This window comes from Scardinius erythrophthalmus (genome assembly GCF_964197995.2).
Source record: "Scardinius erythrophthalmus genome assembly, chromosome: 23".
In the NCBI taxonomy this organism is placed as follows: Eukaryota; Metazoa; Chordata; class Actinopteri; order Cypriniformes; family Leuciscidae; genus Scardinius; species Scardinius erythrophthalmus.
This window is the reverse complement of record NC_138243.1, coordinates 27,447,939-27,468,255: the sequence shown is the minus strand read 5'-3', so window position 1 is coordinate 27,468,255 and position 20,317 is coordinate 27,447,939. Positions and strand designations below refer to the sequence as shown.

General features: G+C 36.7%; 1 protein-coding gene across 2 annotated transcripts; it reads right to left on the bottom strand.

Annotated features, from left to right (window-relative positions):
- Nucleotides 1–596: 596 nt before the first annotated feature.
- gnsb (glucosamine (N-acetyl)-6-sulfatase (Sanfilippo disease IIID), b) lies at nt 597–20,232 on the bottom strand. 2 transcript variants are annotated; one of them, XR_014029309.1, is made up of 14 exons: nt 19,741–20,232; nt 18,394–18,453; nt 18,114–18,317; nt 13,853–13,918; nt 13,475–13,573; nt 10,907–11,074; nt 9,740–9,822; nt 9,535–9,653; nt 9,351–9,454; nt 9,158–9,259; nt 7,063–7,173; nt 6,860–6,967; nt 1,227–1,555; nt 598–1,123 (listed from the first exon to the last, which is right to left on the bottom strand). XR_014029309.1 is itself a non-coding variant. In XM_081354915.1 (13 exons), exons 1-13 carry the CDS (start codon nt 19,894–19,896, stop codon nt 1,406–1,408), a joined length of 1,530 nt encoding a protein of 509 aa, XP_081211041.1. In that variant the 5' UTR covers nt 19,897–20,232; the 3' UTR covers nt 597–1,405. The 2 variants fall into 2 exon arrangements, 1 of the variants encoding a protein (XP_081211041.1); XM_081354915.1 differs by having other exon boundaries at nt 597–1,555.
- Nucleotides 20,233–20,317: the final 85 nt, after the last annotated feature.

The window sequence follows — 20,317 nt, the reverse complement described above, 5'->3', positions numbered from 1 at the left end:
TTTATTTGGCATTGTGCATTTTATAAATTGACCAAAGGAGATTAAAATAACTTTGAGCCATTGAGCAATTCATACATATGAATGTTATGCGTACTCCATAATGTTCAACATGCTCAATTTCTTGTTTAATCAGTCTAGATGACTTCCATTCAGAGCATTACACTAAATGTAGTTGTTAAAATCTGTCAGAAGGAAACTATTTGCATACGTTTATTATATATAGTACTACATACACACTTATATATTTGAAGAGTTCAGATGCAAAAGCCTCTAAGTGCCATCTGAAATTTTCTTCTAGAATGATCATTTTTATCAAGCTCGTATATTCAAGTTCAATAATTTCACTTAAATGGCAATGAAAATTACCTATGAATTGTCATTTAAGTGAAATTACTGAACATAAATATACAAGCTTGATAAAAATGATCATTCTAGAAGAAAATTTCAGATGGCACTTAGAGGCTTTTGCATCTGAACTCTTCATTTGTAGAGTACATCACTTATATTACATACATTAAATTATATTTCATATACGTCACAGGTTCAAAGGCAGTAATGTGCTCTTGCATCAAATGGACACTGCAAAGTTCTTTTTTTGTGTGTGTAAATTTATTGATTGTTCAAAATTAGACATTTGTATCATACAAAAGGCACAAACACTGATTTAGTGCAAAAAGGCACAATTATATTATAGATTAAAATCAAAGTTGGCAAAATTCCCTTAAATATCAGACATTCCCCTTTATGAAGAAAAGCTCCTTTTAAAATAACATCAAAGCAGGATTTCCACTGTGGCACACGAGGCACATACATACATACATATGGTTCAATTCACAGTATGAAAAAAAAAACACATAAAACAACCATGCATTACCAAAGATAACGTTCCAAAAAAAAAAAAAGCTCTTAAAATGCAAAGGGTAAATGTTTTGATGATAGTATATTTAAGTCGTCAAAATTTAGTTTAAACATTCATTTACCATAAAAGTGCTCCAAAAACATTGCATGACGACAGCAGGAAGTAAGGAAAGCCTGAGGACGAGTAAACTTCCAGTTGAACTGGTTCAAGTCCTTAGAAGTGCTTTTCTTGTAGCTGTATTTCAGCATTTGAAGAAGAATCACACTGTAGATACATTCACATTTATAGGAGGGGCGTGTGCGTGACTTCACCACATCAGAAATAAAGGGACAGTTCACTCCAAATACATGTAAATATATTTACTCACCCTAATTAGTTCGTTCCAAACCTGTTTGACTTTCATTTGCACCGAATGCAAATCCACATTTGTTAGGTGAACTATCCCTTTTAGAATTTCAGGAGAGATTTGTGCAAGTGAAAACCCTGACACATCTTCACATGACCGAACTTGGTGTTCTCCGCTCGAGCTGGGCTTTGAGAGCAGGGTTATTTGAGGTTCCGACAGCTGTTGCCCATGCAGGACTCAAGCTTGATCAGCCTTTGGTTCATGATCTGCAGAAGGGAAGGATCGACCTTCTTCACGATGTTCTCCAGCTGATGGGGATCTGCCGTCAGGTTGTACACCTCTACAAATGACTGAAGGAGAACACAAGGGAAATTCAATGAAGCTTACGTCTACATTCATCCAGATGCATTCGAAAATGGCATTCTCCTGTCAAAATGGTCAGGTCGCACTCAATTTCCATTCCATGGATGGTCTAAAATGCCATTGTAGGGCCTATGATTTCCACAATGACAAAAACAACAACAATAATAAAACTTTAAGGAATAATCTCACAATTTGTCTTCTGTTTAAATATTAACAGTAAACCTCAATCATTTTTGGGTGCAAATAAATTGTTAACCTTCGTTTGATTATCTCTGTTTTTAATAATTTGGTATTGAATCAAATCCAGAAAAAAGTCTAACACAACACAGCATAAACACATTTAATAGGGCCCTACAAAGTGCAACAGTCGGGTTCCCCAAGTAAAATCTCCATTAATTTTCTCCATAGGGAAATTGATTTTGAAAGATAACTTGTAATAATAATACATTTTATTTATAATGCTCTTTTCTAAAACCCAAAGCGCTACAGACCGTAAAAGCAAATAAAATACAGAAGTACAAGAGTTATGCAAAAATAATCATTACAGTACAACACTGTAAAATACTAATCATGACAGTCTATATAAGCAATTTTAAAAAGATGACTTCTTGAAACTGGTTGATGTGGGGGAGCATCTCTAACAATAAGAGGAAGTGTATTCCATAACCTGGGTGCAGCGACAGAGAAGGCTGAAGAGTAAGTGAATCAGTAGACCGAAGGGAACGGGAAGGCTGACTTAGTCACAGATATAAAAAGGGGATATCTCGTGCATAGCTTTGTATGTTAGTGTGAGAGTTTTAAAAGCAATACGCGACTGAACAGGAAGCCAATGCAAGCTATAAAGCACGCCTGTAATGTGCTGACATGTGAAGTGTGTGTTAGCACATATGCTGCTGAATTCTGGATGTACTGCAGCCTTTTATAGATTTAGCAGGTAAACCAACAAATAGTAGCCTGGCAAGCCAGACCTACATCAAGATGTTAGGTCTGGCAACTCACAATAGACACGGCTCAATCCGAGGGGCGGGATAAACGGCTGTCTTTCAAATTCCCTCTGCACGCAATAGGACAGCGCTTCAACCAACCAGAGCGTTTTCCCAACAGCGGAGCTTACGTTAGTTCTGCGTTAGTTGATAGATTCAACTTTTGAATCTGGCCGGCAAAACTACGAATACATCTTCCTTTTTTAAGAATGACTTAAGTTCTTTACGGTTTTCTCAAAGAAAAACTTAACTCCAAGTCCGATTCGAAAGACTGTTCTCCAGCAGCAGCCATTCTTTGTTTTCAAGTAGCAGGGAACCGTCGCAACTCTGTCGTCATTATGTTAAGCCCGGCCCGCCTACTCTATACACAATGTGATTGGCCTGACCCAATTTAGGTTTTTACAGCTCCGAAAGTCAACGGAGAGTTAAACTTTTGATTTAATACATTTTGCTGCCGCTAGGGTGCGTCTAGATTTCTAGGCTAAACATACAGTGAGGAAAATAAGTATTTGAACACCCTGCTATTTTGCAAGTTCTCCCACTTGGAAATCATGGAGGGGTCTGAAATTGTCATCGTAGGTGCATGTCCACTGTAAGAGACATAATCTAAAAAAAAAAATCCAGAAATCACAATATATGATTTTTTAACTATTTATTTGTATAATACAGCTGCAAATAAGTATTTGAACACCTGTATATCAGCTAGAATTCTGACCCTCAAAGACCTGTTAGTCTGCCTTTAAAATGTCCACCTCCACTCCATTTATTATCCTAAATTAGATGCACCTGTTTGAGGTCGTTAGCTGCATAAAGACACCTGTCCACCCCATACAATCAGTAAGAATCCAACTACTAACATGGCCAAGACCAAAGAGCTGTCCAAAGACACTAGAGACAAAATTGTACACCTCCACAAGGCTGGAAAGGGCTACGGGGAAATTGCCAAGCAGCTTGGTGAAAAAAGGTCCACTGTTGGAGCAATCATTAGAAAATGGAAGAAGCTAAACATGACTGTCAATCTCCCTCGGACTGGGGCTCCATGCAAGATCTCACCTTGTGGGGTCTCAATGATCCTAAGAAAGGTGAGAAATCAGCCCAGAACTACACGGGAGGAGCTGGTCAATGACCTGAAAAGAGCTGGGACCACCGTTCCCAAGGTTACTGTTGGTAATACACTAAGACATCATGGTTTGAAATCATGCATGGCACGGAAGGTTCCCCTGCTTAAACCAGCACATGTCAAGGCCCGTCTTAAGTTTGCCAATGACCATTTGGATGATCCAGAGGAGTCATGGGAGAAAGTCATGTGGTCAGATGAGACCAAAATAGAACTTTTTGGTCATAATTCCACTAAACGTGTTTGGAGGAAGAAGAATGAGGAGTACCATCCCAAGAACACCATCCCTACTGTGAAGCATGGGGGTGGTAGCATCATGCTTTGGGGGTGTTTTTCTGCACATGGGACAGGGCGACTGCACTATATTAAGGAGAGGATGACCGGGGCCATGTATTGCGAGATTTTGGGGAACAACCTCCTTCCCTCAGTTAGAGCATTGAAGATGGGTCGAGGCTGGGTCTTCCAACATGACAATGACCCGAAGCACACAGCCAGGATAACCAAGGAGTGGCTCTGTAAGAAGCATATCAAGGTTCTGGCGTGGCCTAGCCAGTCTCCAGACCTAAACCCAATAGAGAATCTTTGGAGGGAGCTCAAACTCAGCGACAGCCCAGAAACCTGAAGATCTGTGTGGAGGAGTGGGCCAAAACCCCTCCTGCAGTGTGTGCAAACCTGGTGAAAAACTACAGGAAACGTTTGACCTCTGTAATTGCAAACAAAGGCTACTGTACCAAATATTAACATTGATTTTCTCAGGTGTTCAAATACTTATTTGCAGATATAACATACAAATAAATAGTTAAAAAATCATACATTGTGATTTCTGGATTTTTTTTTTAGATTATGTCTCTCACAGTGGACATGCACCTACGATGACAATTTCAGACCCCTCCATGATTTCTAAGTGGGAGAACTTGCAAAATAGCAGGGTGTTCAAATACTTATTTTCCTCACTGTATAGTGCATTGCAATAATCAATCCTGGAAGTAACAAATGCATGAATAAGCCTTTCAGCATCAGGTAGAGTAAGATAGGGCCTAATTCATGCAATGTTTCTAAGATGATGGAATGCAGATTTTGTAATACTCTTAATATGTGAGTCTAGTGTTAGGTGAGCGTCAAAGATCACACCAAGGTTACAAGCATAAGGAGATGGAAATAAAACACTTTCAACATCCATAATCAGATTAAAATGTATCCCTTTGTGAGTAGCCGCAGGTGTGCCAATCCACGTTTTTATTTCCTGCACACACTCCGAGAAAATTTTAGAGGTGACAGTAGGATCAGATTTGGAGCTGAGGTAAATTTGAGCATCATCAGCATAAAAGTGATACCCCAAAACATATTTCCTAATTATTTGCCCCAAAGGAAGCATATAAACACTAAACAACATGGGACCCAGGACAGATCCCTGAGGAACACCATGGCGGACTTGTCCAATTTCAGATTTTTTGTTTCCCAAGACAACAAACCTGAAACGATCAGTGAGGTAAGATTTGAACCAGTTAAGCACAGTACCAGTGATACCAAGCCAGCTCTCCAGCCTATATTTAGCAGGATAGAATGGCACACTGTGTCAAAAGCTGCACTGAGATCTAACAAGATCAAGATGGTAGACAAGACAAGCAGGTCATTCATAACACGAACCAAGGCTGTCTCTGTACTGTGTCCCTTTCTAAACCCAGACTGAAAAGGTTCAAAAAGCTTGTTGGATGACAAGTGTGAGTGGAGTTGTGCCACAACAACACCTTCCAAAACCTTAGCAAGAAAGGGCAGATTTGAGATAGGCCACGTCCAGGCTTTTTAAGGACTGGTGTAATAGTTGCAACCTTTAGGGCTTTTGGAACAATACCAGTTGTAAGAGAGGTGTTCACATTGCTACAAATGAAGAGAGACACCCCTTAAGAACAGATGTTAAAATTGTATCCATAAAAAAAAAAAAACTAAGAATTTTGTTACACTCCTGCACAGAAGAACAAATTGATGGCTTAATCGGTTAATTTAACATGCTGAGTTATGTTAAAACAGTCTAATACCTCCATGAATTCAACAGTTAGATTACTATTAAAGTTATCCACTTGGATATTAATGGATAGACAGAGCTAACAGATGCAGGTAGTTCTGTGAGTTCACTGAAAAACAAAGAATTAGGTTATGGAGGTCGATAGATGAGCACAATAAGAACAGGAGAAGTACCGTTCATTTTGAAGGCAACACAATCAAATGATGATGCGCAGGAAATGGTAATTTCCGCAATAGATATATCATCTCTGTAGATAACAGCAAGATCGCCACATTTACCACTTAGTAAAGGTGCCTCTGGATATATGTATATCCCGGTGGAGTACTCATATTTAAGTTTATGAAGTCATTTGGTTGGTGCCAAGTCTTAAGTCTGATGATTATAAACCACTAAAGACAACCTTACTGTGAGCTGTGAGGTTGTTAATCGCTGTATTTGCTTCAGCCTGCGTTATTTCAAAAAAATTGTTTATCGGCAGAATTCATGGTGGAAAAACTACATTACCCATAATGCTATACAGAAAATTACACCAATGAGTGATTCGAGACAAGCAAAACGCCAGAAGATCTTGTTAGCTCCGCCCACTCCCATGAAGCACTGCAAATGATGTAATCGAGTCGATCTCTCTAAGCCCTCAATATATTCAATATATATATGCATATTTTGCAATAATCTAAATATATATATATATATATATACACATATATAAAATCAACATTTTTAAATTCGTAGTTTTATATTTCTCCATCGTTTTTAATTTGATTATGTTTGCGATGCTTCATGGGATTGTAGTTCTTTCTATCAGTAAAGCAAAGTACACAGTCTTGTACCTTTGTATTGTTGTCTGATTTTCAAATACTTTTCTGCTTCAAATTAAAGTTTGTAGTGTTGTGATTCACCTCGTATTGTGCATAAATCTTACCCGTTTCATTTATGCAAGACTGACAAATATGCATCGCATCAAGTTTATTAAAATTGTGCAAGACAAATTCCTGGAGGTTTTATATGCAATTCAAATAATTTTTGAGTGTTTCCAGAGAATACATGAAGTAATAAAATCCATACTTTGAATGCAATGCAAGTCGATTTGGATAATGGCGACTGCCTAATGCATAAATGTTAATGTAATACGGGATTATTGTAGCCTGAGTGTTAGTGTAAAGCTCACCTCATTGTCTGCAAACTCACAGTACTGCAGGTTTCCATCCTTCAGAGTTCTAACGCAGGCGTACGTGTTGTTGAAGGCGTCCTCGCAAACACAGTCTGGGAAACAATGCTGGAAGAAAGAGGAAATCTTTGCTTTGTATTCTAAGAAAACAGGAGAGGTTGATGGGAAAATGCTTGATAGGATATGATTCCCAAAACACTTACAGCTAGTCCTGGGCCGAGTTTAGGGCAGCTGGGATCTTCAGAAGTATATCCCTCACCAGTGTACTCCACCAGGAAGAAGGGCCGTTCGGTGCCATTACGCAATGATGGTGCCTTCATGGAGAACATTAGAAGAGAAGACTCATTTTAGCATTTTTTTTCTCATTGTGACATCATTAGACAGTTTTCATTGCTGTACTCCTCATTAACTGTGAGAATTCACATTAAATATAATTCTCATTCTCTGTATTGTAATGCAAAAAAAGTCATGAGCATGATCTTGCTAGGATATACATTTCAAAATGAGCATAAAGACTAAATGGCAGAAAGTATTATTTCCTCATTACAATATTTTGTTGCTTTCTTGTAATGAGATCTGAGAAAACGTGCTTAATTGTTGCGATCTTAAAACATGCTTCATTTGTTTTCTTTATGCAAAATATAATTTCTTTCTTCTTATTTTACCATGCAATATGATTTTAAGAGATTCCCAACAAGGTCTTTACAATAGTCAATTAAGACCGTTCAAAATGTTGGGGTCAAATGTTGCTCACCAAGGCTGCATTTATTTGAGCGTAAAAACAGGAATATTGAGAAATATTATTACAATTTGAAATAACCGTTTTCTATTTGAATATATTGTAAAATATAATATTCCTATAATATAATATTCATATTCCTGTGATCAAAGCTGAATTTTCAGCATCATTTCTCAAGTCTTCAGTGTCCCATGATCTTCAGAAATCATTCTAATATGCTGATTTTCAGCTCAAGAAATATTTAAACTCTTCTTCTCATATTTTTGTGGAAACTGGTAAAAAAAAAAAAAAATTCAGGATTCTTTGATGAATAGAAAATTCAGAAGGACCGCATTTGTTCGAAACTGAAATCTTTTGGAACATTAGAAATGTCTTTACTGTCACTTTTGATCAATTTAATGCATCCTTGCTGAATACAAGTATTAATTTCTTTCAAAAACAAATCTTACTTTTGAACAGTAGTGTGATATAATGAAATAATGTTGCACTGAGATAGATATTGTAGTGAAAAAGGCATTAAAGCATGCAAATGAGTAGCACAAAAGCAGTTGAAACAGCATCAAAATACTTAATTCACACTGTAATGAATAATCTATTGTATAGTATAGTATAGTATAGTATAGCACAGTATAGTATAGTATAGTATAAATAATCTATAGTATAGTTCGCAATGGAGAGAAACACACACACTACTGGGCAAAAAATAAATAAATAAATAAATAAATAAATAAATGGGCCAAGCAAAAAATGGCTGAACACTAAGCTTTTAATTGTCTAAACTACAAATGTTTGCTTGGGAAATTAGCTGAATTTAAGCAAATGTACTACCTAAAAAGACACTGCCGTCTCAGAAAAACATCAAAAACAGAATTAAGTTGTTGGCAGAATATGGGAAGTTGTAAATAACAATGAAACACGTTTCTTGGATTGGCATCTCTACCACAGAGAAGCATGGAGGAAGAGTGTCATTACAGAGGTGTTTCACTTCCATGTGTAGAGCCGCTTCACTGTTAAAAGTCATTTAATGCTTTGGTGTACAGGAGAATATTACAGAATGGCTCGCTTCCCACAAATGAAAAGTCATCTAAAGAGGAATGAGCTGATTTTATTGTTCAACAAAGACAATGTTCCTGCCCAAACCGCAAAGACAACCAAGAAGTGGCTCAAGAACAAGTCCATCAGGCTCACGCTCATGTCCAGATTTGAAGCCTATGGCAAATATTTGGTCTCACAATTAAACTCAAACGAACTGGGAGACATTTTCAACTATTTATGAACTGTTTGAGCCATTAACATTGAGTGAAACAACGCTGACTCGTCAATCAAGAAGGCTATTTCATACCAAGTTGTTTTCATTCCATACTTTATCTACAGTATTTGTGCAATCCTAGCTAAAATTTTGAATCTAAAATGTTTAAGACCATTAAAGGCCCCTAAATATGTTGGCATTTTTGGCTTGGCCCATTTTTTTTTTTGTGCCCAAGAGTGTATACACACACACAATAAGAATATAAATACACATGTGCAGAAACAGGAAGTGAAAAACATGACGCACTCACCATCTGCGGCAGGAAAGACTGTCCGTCCATGTTGACGGTGGAGAGATTTACTCTAGCGATGTCCAGGATAGTCATGGGGAGATCTATATTCATCACTGGAGACTAGTGGACAGTTAAACAGACGTTACAGCATTTACGTAAAATAATACATTTAGACATATTGCTCAATAAATCAGTAATTCATTCCTCTAACCTGAAGTGTTTGGTTAGCTTTGATTCCTGGACCCCGAACCAAGAGGGGGATGCGAATATCGAACTCGTACAGTTGTCTCTTGTCAATGGGCAATGAGAACTGCCCTGAAATTGATTTTTAAAATATGGTGTTATGAAGACAACACAACAACACATCGATAGGAGCGTGGCGACAGAGGACACACCAGTGTGATAGCCGTGATCAGACGTGTAGAAGATGTACGTGTTGTCCAGTTCCTTTAATGAATCCAGTTTCTTAATCAGCTGTTCCACCATGTCGTCCACCGACAGAAGCGTCTGCCACCTATCAAGAGATATTAAGTACACATATCAGATCACACTACATTATGTGATGTGATAGAACTTGTTATGAAATCTGTATTGTTGTACCTCCTGCGGAAAGCGTCATCAAGGTACTCGATGGAGCTGTTTGGCATGGGATTCACAGGCTGTCGTAATAACCAATGTTTGTCCTGAGATCCGAGAAAGAGCATTTAATCTTACGCTCATGCTGAGGTCATACACATCTGACCTTGTTCATTTAGCTTCATTTGACACACTAAAATAACAACTAAAACTGAAATATACATTTATAAAAACTAAGCGTATTTTTAAAACTACTAAAAATGACAAAAACACCAAACAAAAATTACTAAAACTTCAAGTAAAATTAAAATGAAAACAAGAAAATTATTTTAAGTATAAAAAGCTATAACAGTATCACAATTATACTAAAATAATGATTGCATCAAAATATAAGTTAGCCACTTTGAAAATAGACAAAAAGAATTAAACTGGCAACATACAAAATATACAAACAATAAAATATATACATATATTCATATAATAATAAATATACAATTGATGCACAATATGAAATTTACAAAAACATGCTTATTTACCAAGTAATATAAATCATTAATAAAATATACAGTATATTAATTTTTTATACTTATATTAAATTTATTATAGTGCCGTCCAATCACGATTAATCACAAATTAAAAATAACCCACACACATACGTGTGTGTGTGTGTGTGTGTGTGTGTGTGTGTGTATTATATACATACACATTTTATACATTTACAACGTTTTATGTTAGATGTGATTAATCGATTTAAGAGCACTAATTTATTAACATTGATTAACTCAATGGCTGGAATTATTTAAATGTATTTAACAAAATATTTAAGAAAGCATGTAAAAAATACATGCTTTAAAAAACATGCTTCTTGCGCCATTTACAAAACTAAAACCATCACCACCAATATTATTTAAGAAGTAAAATACTTAATTTAGATAAAATCTTCTATAAAATATCGTGAGAAAAATGGCTGCTGAAAGATGTGAATATTTACATAGAGAAATATTATTTATATACATTACAAATCTTTTTGATATAAAATAATATTTGACTAATATTTCTATTACTTGTTTTAGATTAGTTTTCTCTAAGCCTAAAATATTGAAGATATATCAAACCCTGTCTCATCATTTACGCCTGCAGTGCTTGCTCTTAACTATCAGATGTCATGAAGGATGAAACAGTGAGCTGAACCTTTCCAGGCTTGTTGAAGCTGCCGTCGCGTGGCGCTCTCACGTCGCTGAAGGTCTTCTGATACTGAGGGGCGGCCGTCCACGGCGAATGAGGAGACGGCGGACACAACATCATGAAGAACGGATGATTGGGGCTTCGCTCCTCCAGAAAATGCAGCGACCGGTTCAACTAGAATCAACAAAGACTTTATTTCAGATATAAACCATTTGTTTTAAATGTAATATATAACTTTATGCAAACAAAGAAAATGATGCAAACAGATTTTCTGGCATTTCATGTGGTTTGATAGTGGATTACATTTTAAGACCAGGGGCCGGTTTCACAAAGCTCTTTTAGACCGGCCTATAGTGTTAGACAAGTCTAAAATGTGCTCATAGACTAGTCTAATGCAAGTTAGACTGTTTCACAAAAATAAAGACTGACTTAATTTAGACCAAATAAATTAGACACCTCACCCCCAGGCTAACTAAGGTCTAAGTCTCTATGTTACCTTGGCAACCAGCAGTAACAATCAGTTACATTACAAACAGCCAAAAGAAAAGGGAAAATGGCTCATAATTTAAACATTTCTTCTTGTTACTACATTCTCCGCTAAATTTCCCAAGTAAAATGTCCTTGTAACTGTTATACTCCTCCAACAAACACATATTTTCCGCTGGGGTAAACTGCACTGAGTGGTTGAATGCGCTTACTCGATCCGCCATGTTTTTTGTTTTGAAAAGTGTCTTATTTTACCCAGAATGCATTGCAGTGTAGTCCTACTTAAGATAGTCAGAGTCTTAAGCGCTTTGTGCAACGGTCTGATTTAGATGTCTATCTGAAGTCTGACTATCTACTATATCTAAGCCATAGTCAAAGTCTAACTTTGTGAAACCAGCCCCTGATTGTACGAACTAAATACCCTGGAAATCCAGAGTTCTCGAGAGAGCACAAGTTGAATTTTATTCAGATTTAGGTCTGGATTTCCAAGCTACGAACTAAAAACATGCATTAAAAAAGTTTTGAATTTTTTTTTTTGGGGATGCCACTTGGTTTATAATAGTGGCAAATCCACTATTGTTTTATATACAATCATTCTGTGATTACATCAAAAGTAACTAATTCAATTACAGAAAAACAACTTTTTACATGAACAAAGTAATTAAATTACAATAAATAATTATCTAGTAATGCACTACACCCAACACAGGTGGAGAATCACTATTGTGAGTGGAGTTTAATCTTTTCCCAGGAGACCTGACCTTAGTTAAACAATAACAGAGCAGGTTTTAGTGTCAGATTAAGGGCTGTTACAGCAAGTATTAAAGGGGTCCAGTCATGAATCTTGCAGAAGTCACATGACACACTGTTGTGTGGACAGTTTGACGTGAGGAGGCTCGATCTAACATGCAATGCAACTGTGTGGCTTATTAGTCACTATGAGGCAAACAGCTCGAATCTTATTCTAAAACAGCCAATGGCAACATTATTTGGTAACCAGATTGTGTTAACTGATCCATTTCACACGTAAAACATGTTTAGCAGGTGATGAGGCAAATTCATTGGCTTTCACATTTACAAGGAAGTAAATAGTCACACTTCATTTTACATAGTGATATTAAAGTGACTGTTGACATGACAAGTTTCAACTTAGTCTTGAGTCTTGTGCAATTATTTATCAGTGCAACTTATTCAAAATAAGTCCTAACTTGTCTTTGACAGATTTTAAAACCCTTTCTAAAGTATCATGCATTTTATAGACCCTTTTACAGTTGGTAAACATGGTGACGTATCTTTGTGGGCGGGGCTTAGCTGGAGGCAGAAAGATCCCTCTGGCCGCTTCATAACGTTAGTTTGCCAGTTTGTTAGCTTGTTTTTTTTAACAATGACTGGAGAAAATCCAATTTTATCTTAATGTGCAAGGTCACTCACTGTCCAGGACCGCGATTGTTATTTGCAAAAGTTAATTTTAACGGACGAAACCAGATTGGCCGACCCGTACACGCTCAGTCAATGGATGGACGATCTGACAGGATTAACGTTATCGCTACCAACGGTTGAGTGGCCTGACTTCTACACCTGTCCGATAGAGAAACTGAGGGTAAAGAGAAACCGAGGACATATAAATCTTTAGATGCCTATAACTATGTGCTGAATGGTCATGTAAAGATTTGTGTGTACGATCCGCAGTTCTGCCTAGCCAGCGCCAAGAAGACGACAATGTAAAGAGTGACATATTACGGTGCAATTTTAAAGATGTGGATATTTTCTAGAAATAAAAATTCCAGATACAGCATACTCATTTTTCATCAATTCTTGCACCCAACAACACAACAAAATGACATTTAATAATAAAAATAATAATTTAAGCTCCTTATTATGTAGCCGAATCTGTGCTGGTTTGTATTGGCCGCCTCCAGTTTTCCATTTGTTTTGCCTCCAGCTAGCGCCGTGACGTAACTGTGACGTCGGCGCAAAAGGGGTCTATTCCTCATTGAACATCCAGTTTCACCCGGAAGAACATCACAGTATTGAAGTACAATTGAAGCCTTAATACTGACTCTACACATTAAAGCTTTAAAGACTCACAACCAGGTCTGTGAGATAGTCCTTCTCATAGTTGTCCCCGTGTTTTTCCTCTTTTCCATTCACAGAAAGTGTGTAATTGTAATACTGAGAGTTTCCCACCTGTGGATACACAAAACCAAAAGATCACACTGAATTTAACATACGCACAATGAAATATCTGCCATTAAACAATCAGTAAAAGCGAGATTAAATGGTTAAAAAGTGGATCTGCTTTTTGCGGTGCAGGGTGTGATGAAACCACCTCACATGACTGAACTAAACCATGCGCTCTGCATGAATGCGTGTCTATAGGCGACACATACAGTTCCCTGCTGATCTGAATGCAGATAGAGTGAAAAAGGAAGTAATGTGGGACTGATGCTTCAGTTCGTGACTTACCAGCGCGTGCCATTGGTCCCAGCCGGGAGGCACATGAGCCACACCGCCCGCGTCCTTACTTCCATACTGAAGACACGGAGAGGGATTTATACAGGTTGAGTGAAAACAGTAGAAGAATCTCACAATACTGGTCAAAACATGCCAGGGTCACACTGCCCCCTTCAAATTCAAACAGGAAAAAATAAGAAACTATATTTTGTTGATGAAATGAAAGCCATTTTAAGATTTTTTCCCCCCATTTTTCCATTATTTCCGTGACAGTTACCGGTAAGAGATACCGTTTAATCTCTCCCAATTCTCATTACAACGCAAAAAAGGTATATTAAATAATATTTTACATGGTAGCATTTGTTGTACTAGTGCTGATTGTAAAAACTAGTATTATTGTATTATAGCATGTTTTGATTATAGTAATCAGAATTTGGGAGTAAAACGTGCCTTTATTTATATAATGATTAAAGGATTAGTTCACTTTCAAAAAAATGTTTGCTGATAATTGACTCACCCCGATGTCACCCAAGATATCCATGTCTTTCTTTCTTCAGTCGAAAAGAAATTAAGGTTGAGGAAAGCATTCTAGGATTTTTCTACACAGAATGGACTTCAATGGCAACCAACTATAGCAATGTTCAAAGAAGGGTCAAGTGTCCGTCTCAATGCAGCTTCAAAGTCTCTAGATGATCCCAGTCGAGAAGTAAGGGTCTTATCAAGCCATTTTCTAAAATAATAATAATAATAATAATAATAATAATAATAATATATTAGTATATATACTTTTTAACCACAAATGTCCATCTTGTACCATCTCTGAGAAGCACCACGTATTACGTCATCACGTTGGAAAGGTCACGAAAAATAAATTAATATTAATAATAATAATAAATTAAAACAAAGATGTCGGACGATTTTGAAGTTGGATGAGAAACTGAGCTGAAATTTTTCGCCCTTCCCTACCTATTGAACCGGAGTACACAGATAGATGACGTGACGCCTGACCTTTCCAACGTGATGACGCAATGCGTGGCACATCTCAGAGATGGTACACGACAAGCATTTGTGGTTAAAAAGTATATATATTATTTATTTATTTTTGAAAATGACCGATCGTTTCGCGAGATAAGACCCTTATTTCTCGACTGGGATCGTGTTGAGACTTTGAAGCTGCATTGAGACGGACACTTGAACCTTCAAACCGTTGGTTGTCATTGAAGTCCATTATATGGAGAAAAATCCTGGAATGTTTTCCTCAAAAACCTTAATTTCTTTTCGACTGAAGAAAGAAAGACACGGATATCTTGGATGACATCGGGGTGAGTCAATCATCAGCAAAACATTTTTTGAAAGTGAACTAATCCTTTAAGCACATCATTTTTTTAGACCTTTTTTTTTTTTTTTCAGGTGAAATATGACCAGGGGTCTCATTTATAAAACTGTGCGTAGGAACCTTACTAAAAGTGTACGTGCGCCCGAAAGCCAAAAAAGGCGTACGGAAAAAAATATTGAGACTTATAAAACCGTTCGTACGCCAGAACCTGCGCAGAATTCACTTTGTAAATCCCAGTCAGCGGAAGATTGTGCGTCTCCTCCCTGAAATAACCATATATGGAGTAGTGTTGCACGATGTACCGATACTTCAAAAGTATCGCGATACTCGGAAATTAAAAACGTCACGATACCTAAATTTATCAGTATCGATAAAAAAAAAATAAAAAAAAAAGCCTCCCTATGGACATCTGTTTTTTTTCCTGACGCACGCAGCAAAGAAGCTGCCACTGTCAGTGTCATGTGACAAACTACAGCGACATGGCTGCATGTGCGAGCACAAGTGGTCCACGACTCGTATAAAAAGATGACGCGAGGAGTGACATATGGAAGTACGTTGCCTACCTTGCTCTGTTGCACGGTGCACTGATACTTCAAAAGTAAACCGGAAATTAAAAACGTCACGATTCCTTAATTTATTAGTATCGATACTTCCAAGAATGACCGCGTACCAGATTTGTAAGGCCGGCGACACACTGGCTGCGTGTCGTGTCCGTTTTTATTTCGGCTCCCATGTTAACTGCCTGCGTGACACACGCGTCTCAGGCGCAGCTCGCGTGCATGCTAGAAATAGAACCGACGCCTATTTTTCACGCGACACGCACGCGTGTTGGAAGCGTTTCCAGGCAAAATAGAATAGGAAAAGATGTTTCTGTCATTTTGACATGAATACATATTAATCAATGACATTTTGATGTTTGAAAGTTTTGACAAATACAATATAAAATGTAATTTGCACCTCTCAATACAGAACAAATTATTCTGTAGCCTATTTTGCCGTCAACACTGCCGACGTTGTCTTTGCTGCTATATATTTGTGTTTAACATGAAGTATAGGCCTTCCACAGCTCTCTCCCCACGTCAAATATATCACCAAGGAGGCTTATCGTATGTTACCAATATTAAACATTGTTTAATATAATCGCTGTTCATATTTTTATTCAAAGTTCAGAATCAAGATAAAGCTCTTATGTTTCTTATGATAAATGAGATAATGCTGCTAAATTTATATATTTTTTTACCTTGAATGTCATTGCTCTAATTTATTTTTTATATTTTGATATTTCATATTTTGTTCAAATGTTTAATATATCAGCTGTTCATATGTTAATTTATTAGTGTGTTATATAATTAGAATCTTGTCCCGGTTGTAAAATAAAGCACAGCTTTATTTGAGAGTGTTTCTCCCTTTTCAGGAAAAGTATCGAAAAAGTATCGAAATCGCAATACTTGACTTGGTATCGGTATCGAAACAATAATTTTGGTATCGTGACAACACTAATATGGAGCTTACAACGCCTAGTTTTACTATGCAGATCCTCATCTGCATATCATTTGCATGTGATTATTCATCCACGTGATAACGTTTAACGGTAGCCTACAAGACACATTACATTAATAAAAATCATGTAGTTGCCTATCGTTGCCTTGTTTTTGAATACATAAATCAAATAGTGTATAAAATACATTTCAGAGAAAGTTTTTCTCACTCTTTCCCACTGGCTGAATTGTATTTTTAATGGAAACAGATAGACCTTGGGCATTATTTACACGAAACTATTTTCTCAGACAATCTGGTATTATCATGATAAGCAGTTATCTCTGTGGTTAAAACATTTAAACACAGCACGCCACAGGAAAAGTGTTCAAAAACATTGCATCCACAACAAATATTTCTATTGATTGAATTTGAATATAAAAAATGTTGTAACTTCTCAGTAATGATTTCATGTTTAAGTGTTTAACTCCATTAATTTAAAAGGCATATTTAATCTAAATGTTTATATCAGAAGTAAAACATAGTTTAAATCATTATTGTATTTATTTAAACTGGTATTTGCGTCAGTTTCACTAAACGGCCAACGCGCTCACTGGCGCGGACATTTAAGATGGGATGGATATTTGCTTCAAGTGATAGGCTTAGTGAGTAAAAGTATATTTGTATTATCTTTCTGTATATGTTTAATTTTCTTTAGATTTTCTGTCTAAAAGTGACCAAAAAGACACTTAACTACAGCTCACCATCGGTGTCGCCAAACTGCTCCATCTCCAAAACGTTCGTACGCATGGGTCAGAGTTTGCATGCAGGTGCGCAAATTTTCCCGTCAAGTTTGTTTTTATAAATCACAACTTATGCGTCGGAAGTGGCGTACGCCTCTTTCAGGGCCTGTTTTGTGCGTACGCAACGGTTATAAATGAGGCCCCAGGACTGGAAAGTAGCTGAAGAGAAAAATGACTTATGAAACTCTTAAAGGGATTGTTCACCCAAAAATGAAAATTCTGTCATCATTTACTCGCCCTCAAGTTATTTCAAACCCGTATGAGTTTCTTTCTTCTGCTGAACACAGAACAAGATATTTTGAAGAATGTTGGTAACCAAACGGTTGATGGACATAGTTGTTGTTTTTCCTACTATGAAAGTCAATAGCAACCGTCAACCATTTGGTTACCCGACATTCTTCAAAATATCTTGTTCTGTGTTCAGCAGAAGAAAGAAACTCATACAGTGTTTGAACCAACATGAGGGTGAGGAAATGATGACAGAATTGTGATTTTTGGGTGAACTATCCCTTTAAGAGTGATGTTGGTTAAGAACATTTCAAATATTTGAAGGATTTGTGAAGATCTTATGATAACATTGTTGACAATTTTAAAGAACGAACACTCTGCAAATAGGCCAGTGAGATTTCACAGAGTACCAGACGGGTTAAAGGCTGACCTGATTCAGGTATTTCCCCCCGTAGAAGGTCTGGTAGTGCATCTTATTGAGGTAAACCGGAAAGGCTAAGGGCTCAACCTCTTTCTGCCACGTAACGCTGCTGCAGTTGCCAGAGATGGAGTTATTTCGGACCAAATGATTGTGTGGATATTTGCCGCTGAGGATGCTGCTACGGCTGGGACAGCACAGAGGGGTGGCAGTGAACTAAACACAACAGGAAAGGGGAAACTTGTGATATTTGGTCAGCTCTATGAAAAGGTCTTTATGGATGAGCACTCACTGCATTGGAGAAAGTCACACCAGCATCACCGATCAGTACTTTGGTCTTCTTCATGGGCGTCTGTGGAAACAGAAAGACTCAATGTGACTATTATAGCATTAATACAATGAATCATCTAACACCTAAGATGTCAACAGGATGTATTATTTCACACACTTATTTTCGCCTAAGGACTCGCTTCTGAACTTGATAGGAAACAACTGCAGGTTCAATATGACTTTAACATGCTCTCCCTGTCTACCCAGCATGAGACTGGTTTAGTCTAGTAGCTCATATGTAGATATATATCAAAAACATAACAGAAATCTGTTGTGTTGTATATCACACTGGTGGTCAAAAGTTTGGATATTATTTCAAAATTTAAAATAACTACTTTCTATTTGAATACGTTTTAAAATAAATATTTAAAATGATGTATTTTAGGATTTAAAATGTATTCTTGTGACAAAATCTGAATTTTCAGCATCATTACTCCAGTCTTCAGTGTCACATGATCCATCAGAAATCATTCTAATATGATGATTTATTATCAATGTTGGAAACAGTTTTGCCGCTTAATATTTTTTTGGAACCTGTGATACTTTTTTTAGGATTCATTGATGAATAAAAAGTTTTAAAGAACAGCATTTATTCAAAATAAAAATATTTTATAACAATATAAATCTTTACCATCACTTTTGATCAATTGAACACATCCTTGCTGAATAAAAGTATTAATTTCTTTAAAAAAAAAAGAAAAGAAAAAAGAAATAGAACAATTTCTGACCCTAAACTTTTGAACAATAGTATGTATACTGTATTACCATTTTAAATCTTTTTGTTACGTTTTATTCATCAACATATCCTGAAAAAAGTATCACAGGTTATAAAAAAAAATATTACACAGCATAACGGTTTCCAACATTGATAATAAATCATCACATTATAATGATTTCTGAAGGATCATGTGACTGAAGACTGTAATGATGAGTAATGATGCTGAAAATTCAGCTTTGCATCACAGAAATAAATTATATTTTAAAAGTACATTCAAATAGAAAACCATTATTTTCAATTGTAATAATATTTCACAATAATTCTGTTTTTTTTTTCTGTATTTTTGATCAAATAAATGCAGGCTTGATGAGCAGAAGATACTTAAAAAAAACATTTTAAAAAAAGTCATATGGACTGTATTTTTGGAAGTTCACTGAAATACTATGTTAACATAGTGTATGAATTTCAGTGCCATGTTAAATATCAAAGTACCATGGTATTACTATTTTATTAAGTTATCAGAACAGTACTTCTGTTCAAAGGTGCACGACCAATAAAAAAAACATTTGTAGTGTACTTTTGTACACTTACCATTCCCCCCATTTCCACATCCTGGTCGTCGGTGAGAATGAGAACGATGTTGTTCAGTTTGACGCATTCTGAACACCTGAGCGTGCAGGTGAGAAGAGTGACGAGGAGGACACAGGTGGACACGACGCGCGCGCTGGACGTGCGCGAGCTCGCCATGAGGCCGAAATGAGGTCAAAATCAGCCCAAACCCCCGATCTGTGTGTGTGTCTGCCCGGAGACACGGAGTTTGACGAGCACAAGAGGGTTTCGCGTGGCGAACTGCAGCACTCGCGGACCTCGGTGGTGGGATGAGCTGAGAAAGTTTGAGGAAGTGAGAGAGGCTCATGTGTCATATGACTTCAGCCTGATATAACAGCTGATACAGTCACAGTTCAATTAAGTAATATAAACAGAAAATGATTCGCTGTTTTGGAGTTTTTCTTCCACTGACGCAAAGTTTGTGCCTGTTAAATGATGTTCTGAGTAACTTAGTTTGCATCGTTTTTTTTATGTTAATAATGCTCTGACACAATCTTCTATTAGATTTTTTTTATTTATTTAAATATGACACGTAAGTTTATTAATGATTTATTTGACA

What these genes read in the sequence shown, in the direction of transcription:
- gnsb (XM_081354915.1), bottom strand. Translation starts at nt 19,896, where the DNA reads ATGGCGAGCTCGCGCACGTCCAGCGCGCGCGTCGTGTCCACCTGTGTC. An exon ending in ACTATCTCACAGACCTGGTT is followed by an intron (nt 11,075 to 13,474) that starts GTGAGTCTTTAA and finishes TGTTGATTCTAG; the next exon opens with TTGAACCGGTCGCTGCATTT. An exon ending in GATGACGCTTTCCGCAGGAG is followed by an intron (nt 9,654 to 9,739) that starts GTACAACAATAC and finishes ATCTCTTGATAG; the next exon opens with GTGGCAGACGCTTCTGTCGG.